The sequence below is a fragment of the Mus caroli genome, chromosome 12, assembly GCF_900094665.2.
Source record: "Mus caroli chromosome 12, CAROLI_EIJ_v1.1, whole genome shotgun sequence".
Classification (NCBI taxonomy): Eukaryota; Metazoa; Chordata; class Mammalia; order Rodentia; family Muridae; genus Mus; species Mus caroli.
The window spans coordinates 10,023,571-10,030,608 of NC_034581.1; the positions used below are offsets into that span (position 1 = coordinate 10,023,571).

General features: G+C 41.9%; 1 protein-coding gene across 4 annotated transcripts in view; it reads left to right on the forward strand.

Annotated features, from left to right (window-relative positions):
• The window catches only part of Nbas (neuroblastoma amplified sequence), a 295,155-nt gene that overhangs the window by 171,260 nt on the left and 116,857 nt on the right, over positions 1-7,038 (forward strand). For all 4 annotated transcript variants that reach the window (XM_021178926.1, XM_029484416.1, XM_021178925.2 and 1 more), the window contains exons 39-40: positions 4,711-4,787; positions 5,149-5,286. In XM_021178926.1, coding sequence (XP_021034585.1) covers positions 4,711-4,787; positions 5,149-5,286 — 215 coding nt within the window. The remainder of the gene's footprint in view (positions 1-4,710; positions 4,788-5,148; positions 5,287-7,038) is intronic.

Sequence of the window (7,038 nt, forward strand, 5' to 3'; positions counted from 1 at the left end):
GAGAGGATCTGAAAAATAAATGGAGTAGAAGTGGAAATCAACTAGGTCAGGTTTCAATTAAAGGTCATGTTTGAAAAGACTTCAAGAAATAACATGTGCAGGGAAAAAGTCTCACTGTTTGTTTTGATTTATTTTTTTTTTTTTTTTTTTTTTTTATTCCTTTAAGATAAGGTTCCCCAAGGACTGGTAGACAGATAGTGAATGGTAGACAATGTGAGACTGATAGGGGTCAGAACTTGAGCTCTCTTGAGAGAGCCACCTGGGAAATTAAGTCCCGTTACTGACAAGTGTGTTTGTGTATGTGTGTGTGTGTGTGTGTGTGTGTGGTGTTTGTCATGTACAGTTAAAGTTTCTTAAGTAGTCCAGGCCCTTGAGCAGCCTGTGCTTTGCACGAGTCCTTCTGTAGTTTCCCGGTGTCTGTGGCAGAGAGCTTGTGCTGTAGTCCATCCTTAAGCTTGAAGTCTTCCGGGACACATTCATCATCTGGTTCTTCTGTCTTGTTCCTCAAGTTGTTGGCAAAGAGGTGATTTGGGCTCTTTATATTGTACTTTAAAGTTCTTCAGGGAAAAAATATTGTTTGCTCGTGTCCGAATTCATGGATACCTGAATGTCAAAGACTCTGCTTCTTAATACAGGGAGTGTCCAGTTATGGAAAGTTTCTCTTGATAATGACTGAAGGGATGGGCTTGGAGATGGGTTGTGAGATGAGTGTCTGTCGGCTAGAAGCCATTTTAGAAGTATATGATTTCTCTGGAGGCGTGACTGTGGTGCCTTTGGCTCCTAAGTGTTGGAAAACACCTTGGGTGGAACTCTTTTTACAGAAACAACACTTTGCAAGAAGCACAGAAGAGAAAGCTCAGTATTTTCCCTTATGAATCACCACAGGAAAATGTAAATTCTAGGACACCTTTGGCCCTTACAGGCTGTACCTCATTATTCCAGCCATCATTTAAGCTCAGATTATAGTAATAACTTCAGTATTTGTCCAAGTAGAGCACGACTCCTGTGGGGATCCTGCAGAGTTTCTAGAATCAAATTTTATTTCCTTTGGATTATTCGCCCAATTTTCTTGCCTTTTAGTATGTTTTTATTTTAAAAAACTTTATTTCAAAGTTTCACAAACTCTCTCTCTCTCACTGACACACACACACACACACACACACACACACACACACACGCACGCGCTGAAGTTAACAAGGTCCAAAAGCTTCTCTGCAGTTCGTCATCCTTTTGCACAGAGGCTTGAGAGTTAAAAATCTCACTGGATTTTTAACTTTTGCTGTGGAATAGATGTGTATGCAATCTCCCACCACAAACAATAGAAAATGCATAATAGAGCTAGCAAAAAGCAGCTTTGTGTCTTCCTTCATAACTTGTGTCCATTGCCTGCATTCAGTCCATCCCTATTCCCTAGAAGTTACCCTTATTTCCTTCCTGTTACACAGTATTCACATGTACATGCTAGATTTCACAAATGAAAGAGAACATGCAGATTTTTCTATGTGTGACATTGCTTAATAATGAACATTCTAAAATCCTTCTGTTTTCCTGCAAACTTTCTGATTTTATTTTTCTTTACAGCTGAATAGCATTCCATCGTATATATACCAAAGTCTCATTAGGCATTTGTCTGTTGATGGACAGCCAGGTTGGTACCAATTGAGTGCTGTAGTAGATAAATCAGCAACAGTTGTGAGGTGCAAATACCTCAATGGTGGGATCGAGTAAAGCTTTTGATAATATGAATTCAAGTGTATATGATTACAAGGGATTTGACTAAGGCCACAAGTAAATAAATTGCATCCTTATGTAAACAGATTGTGTGTGGACCTAGAGCTGACTGTCCATGGACTGTCTTATTGAAGCTTTGACATTGGCAGGTTGTGGCTTGTAGCAGTGTTTGTGGATAAGTTGTTAATGGCTAGAGAATTGTAATACATGAGTAAAGCTGATGACTGGTTTGCTTTTGTGCATCATGAGTTGGAGGGTTGTTCTTGGAAAGAACAAAGTCATCCTTATTATAATAACAGAATGTTTTCCTAAATTACAAACCTATGTTTTTATTTTATTTTGTTTTATTTTATTTTATTTCATTTTATTTTATTATTTTTAATTAAGATCCCAAATCCTGCCCCATCATAGTTCCCCCTCTCAAGTCCCTCCTTCCCTTCCCGCTTCTCTTTGCCTCTGAGAGGGTGGGTACCCACTGGGTATCCTCCCACCCTGGTGCATCAACTCTCTAAGATTATGTAATCCTTTCCCACTGAGGTAGGGCAAGACAGCCCTCGGGTACATATGTATCAGAAGGTCAAGCCCGTGCTTTTTGGTTGGTGGCTTAGTCTCTGTGAGCTCTCAGGGGTCTAGGTTAGTTGACACTGTTGGTCTGCCTGTGTGGTTCCTATCCTCTCCAGGGCCTTTAATCCGTCCTCCAACTCTTCCATAAGGGTCCTCAACCTCCATCCCATGCTTGGCTCTGGATATCTGTATCTGTCTCAGTCACCCGCTGGGTAGAGCCTCTTAGAGGACAGTTATGTTGTTATGTTCCTGTCTGTAAGCATAACAACATATCATTAATAATGTCAGGGATTGGTGTTTGCCCATGGGATGGATCTAAGGTGGGGCTGGTTATTGGTTGGCCATTCCTTCAGTCTCTGCTTCAAGTTTGTTCCTTTATTTCTTTTAGACAGGAGAAATTTTGAGTTGAAAGTTTTGTGGGTGGGTTGGGGTCCTTATCCCTTGACTATGGGTCCTTCCTGGCTACAGAAGGTAGCCTCTTCAGGTTCCATGTCCCACTGTTAGGCATCTCAGCTAAGGTCACCTGCATTGAGTCCTGAGAGTCTCCCCCATCCCAGGTCTCTGCGACTTTTTAGACACCTGCTCCCCCAACCCCAGCAACTGCAGATTTCCATTCATTCTCCTTGCCTTTTGGGCCTCTCTCTTGTCTCTCCCCATTACCTGATCCTCTCACCCCATTCCCCCATTTCTGTCTCTCACCCAGGTCCCTCTCTCCTTCTGCCATCCATGTCTATTTTGTTCCCTTCTGAGTGAGACTTTGAAGCATCCTCACTTGGGCCTTCCTTCTTGTTTACCTTCTTTGGGTCTGTGTGATGGATCATAGGTATTCTGTACTTCATGGCTGATACCCACTTATTAGTGAGTACATACCATGCATGTCCTTTTGAGTCTGAGTTACCTCACTTAAGATATTTTCTGGTTTTATCCATTTGTTTGCAAATTTAATGATGTCCTCATTTTTAATANTGGAGTATTACTCCATTGTGTAAATGAACCACATTTTCTGTTGAGGGACATCTGTGTTGTTTCCAGTGTCTAAGTATTACAAATAAAGCTGCTATGAGCAGAGTAGAGCATGTGTCTTTGTAATTTGGTGGAGCATCTTTTGGATATATGCCTAGGAGTGGTATAGCTGCGTCTTCAGGTAACTATTTCTAATTTCCCAAGGAACTGCCAGATTGATTTCCAGCTTGGTTGTAAAAGTTTGTAGTTCTCCACTATATGTTTTTAATTTTTAAATTGTGTTTTATATCAATTGGTGTGAGTGCATGAATATCTGTGCACCATGTATGTGCCTGGTGCTTACCGAGACCAGAAGAAGGTTTTGGATTCCCTGGAACTGGCATTGTGGGTGATTGCATTGTCATGTAGGTTCTGGGAATTGAACCTGGGTTCTGTGGAAGAGCAGCCACCACTGAGTCATCTCTGAAGTCCCTTCTAAAGCTGTTCTACTGCACTCGTGTTAGGGTATTCATGTAATCACTCCAGTTAGCCAGTCTTGATACACATGAGTTTGCAGCATGGCCCTAGTCTTTAAAAAGACTCTGTTCTGAGGGTCTATCTTGGTTGTCTTTATGCTTGAGCTTTCTAAGAACTCTCTGACAGGATTTCCTCAAGTGTTAGTAAAACCCACTTCAAACTTTCCCAGTTGTGGTGAGGTTACTGTTTAACAGTTTTCTATGGTCTATGTTAAGTCAATGTCAAATAGATTTTCATGGACAGTTAAAACATCTGAAGCTATGCATCCGTTGGAATCATTAAAGGCTAAAAGCATGATACTTTTAACAAAGAATGCCCTGTAATTTTTATAGTTTCTTTATTGTTAAGAATATCATACAATACCATATACATATAGCCATAGACCATATACAGTAACCATATGTACTACCCATTTCCATCTCAAATCCCCACTTAGCTCCCTGAACAGGCACTCTTTTGTACTCCACTAAGTCCACTTAGTTTCCTTTCTGTAATGGCTGTGAACTCTTTTGGTGAAAAGAGCATGGCAAATGCTAATGGTGCCCACAGCTCTCGAGCAACAGTGATTGTCCCTCCCCCAGCAACTCTCAGCTGCTGAAGGCAGTGTTTCTCAGGGCGGACAGCATCGGCTCCTGGCTCTGAGAGTCTTCTCTTCCTGGTGGTCCCTGCAGCTGTTAGGTAGGCGTGGGGAGCTTGTTATATATGTCTCCTGCACTGCTGAGCACTCACCTCTCTTTCTCAGCCCTGTGTATCTGTCCACTTAACGCTGCCCTCTGCAGCATGCAGCCTCTGAGAAAGGCTGAGAACAGCTCATCTCCATGTGTACAAACATAAATATTTAGAAAGAATTTTAACAGCATGGCTATTTAACAAAATAACAATGGCAAGTTCCACCCTTAGTAATACAGTTTTTGTTTTTGTCCCCTGTACATTCAGTTCTCTTGCAACTAGCAAGTGATGCTTTGCCGAATGACATGACATTGGCTCTTGCTTATCTCCTTGCCTTACCTCAGGTAAGCTTACCTTATCAACAAAAAACTTAAATAAGCAAACTTCTCTCCTGAGGGTCATTGTCAGTGAAGCTATGTATTGTATGTGTGTTCTTTTGCTTATAATTCCTAGGTACTAGAAGGGCCTAGCCAGTAGCCAGAGTCTCTCCTCTATAATGTGTCTTTGGTGTTCATCCTTCAATCTGCTTTTATAATAAGTAAAGTCTACCTTATGCTTGGGAAGGCATTTCCTCTGCATGTTATCATGGACACAAGTTGATGCGAGGAAGTGTAGTCTATAGTTTTAGGCCAGTCACCATGTGATTATGTCTAATGGTCTCACCATTTGCCTTAGCTCAGTCGAGTCTGTGGTACTTGTTCCTAGGTGTTGGATGCTAACAAGTGCTTCGAGAAGCAGGCTCATTCGGCACTGTCTCTCCAGCTGGCAGCCTACTACTACAGCCTGCAGATCTATGCCCGATTGGCTCCATGTTTCAGGGACAAGTGCCATCCTCTTTACAGGGTGAGTCCTTACAGTTTCTACTCTAGTCATGGGTCAACCTACAGCTGTTCTGTAATAGTTAAAATAAGCCCTTTTCCTTGTGTGCCAACACTTCCTAGAAGACAGCAGCGACGGCCTTTCCTGTGAAACTTCGTTGCTTCCTGGGTAGTGTGAAGAGGCAGATTGTCTAATATGGATGGTGAATCCTGATTCCCTGTCCTTTTCCTTTCCAAGATGATTGTACCTAAGTACTTAGGAAAGACTAAAAGGTAGAATTATTTTTTTTAAGTCATATCCCACATAGCTCCCTGATGCTGGTTCTCTAAATTAGCATAGTAGATGTCTTACTTTCTTTTCCTATTCTTGTGCTAAAATATGGACAAAAGTTACTGAAGGGATAAAAAGTTTATCTTATCTCACAGTTCAAAGTCTGTGCAGGCCGTCTGGGCAGAAAGATCAAGGCAGTGGGAACTTGCAGCAGGAGTTTACTGCAACAGCTCATATTGCATTTCCAGTTAGAGATAAGAATGCGTACATGCTGTTAGTTTTCTTTATTTTTACATCCAGGGCCACAGTCCAGGGAAGTGATTTCATCTGTGGTAGCTGAAGCAAGATTCTCCTCCCCTGGGCCAAGGCAGACTCTAAAGGAATAATTTCATAGGTGTGTCAAAATTCTAGCTGTCATAATCATTCTAAACAAATCAGACCCTTAAAGTATGTGACAAACACTGTACTTGTGACAACTATTGCTCTCATCTTCAATTTTTATTTAAATGGAAAAGGTGCCCCACCAACAGTGCAGGCTTATCTTCCTAGGACAGTCTTTGTAGAGGATGAATCGCTCAGAGCTGTGTTTTAGGTATCTCAGGAGTGCTTGGCTAAGAAATAGCATTGTGCTCTTACACCCACTAAATTTGAGGTATTTATTTGAGGACTTTAACTTTGTTTCTTGGTTGTCACTTCTATTGTCTACAATTTTGATTAGTAATTTTGCATAAAGTTAGTCTAATTTTGTTTTTAAACCCCAGATATTTTTTTGTTTGTTTGTTTTTGATTTTCGAGACAGGGTTTCTCTGTGTAGCCCTGGCTGTCCTGGAACTCACTTGTAGACCAGGCTGGTCTCGAACTCAGAAATCTGCCTGCCGCTGCCTCCCGAGTGCTAGGATTAAAGGCATGCGCCAGCATGCCCGGCTTCCCCCCCACACCCCCCATCAGATATTTTTATGTGAAACAAAGAGCACCCTGGATTGTAGCAAAGGTTAAGCATGTGCAAGTCCCTGGATGCAATTCCCAAGGATGTGAAAACAATTCAAATGGATGCACATCAATGAGTCACGGTATGGACTGAGAGTGAAGTACTTGAATGTAAGGAATAGAATGCCTTGGTGTGGCACAGCCCACACATTGACACCTGACACAGGGACTGACACTGAAGGGCTTGGAACCTTTGGAACTGACTAATGTAGCAAAAGTGGCCAACTGGGCAAGGCCTGACAGCAGAACCTCCTTCTTGTTATGGCCCAAGTTCCTTATGTTTTGACCTTTCTAGATGGGAATAAACTCCACTGCAATCCACCACCCCACATCCAGAGCAGTTGCAGCCAGTGCGCCTCCTCCCTGCTGTGCTGGATGGGCCCTTTGAGATTCTATGGGAGCAAACCTTTCCTCCCTCGGGTTGCTTTGCTTAGATAGTAGTTTCTTTCTTCTTTCTTTCTTCTTTCTTCTTTTCTTTTCTTTTCTTTTCTTTTCTTTTCTTTTCTTTTCTTTTCTTTT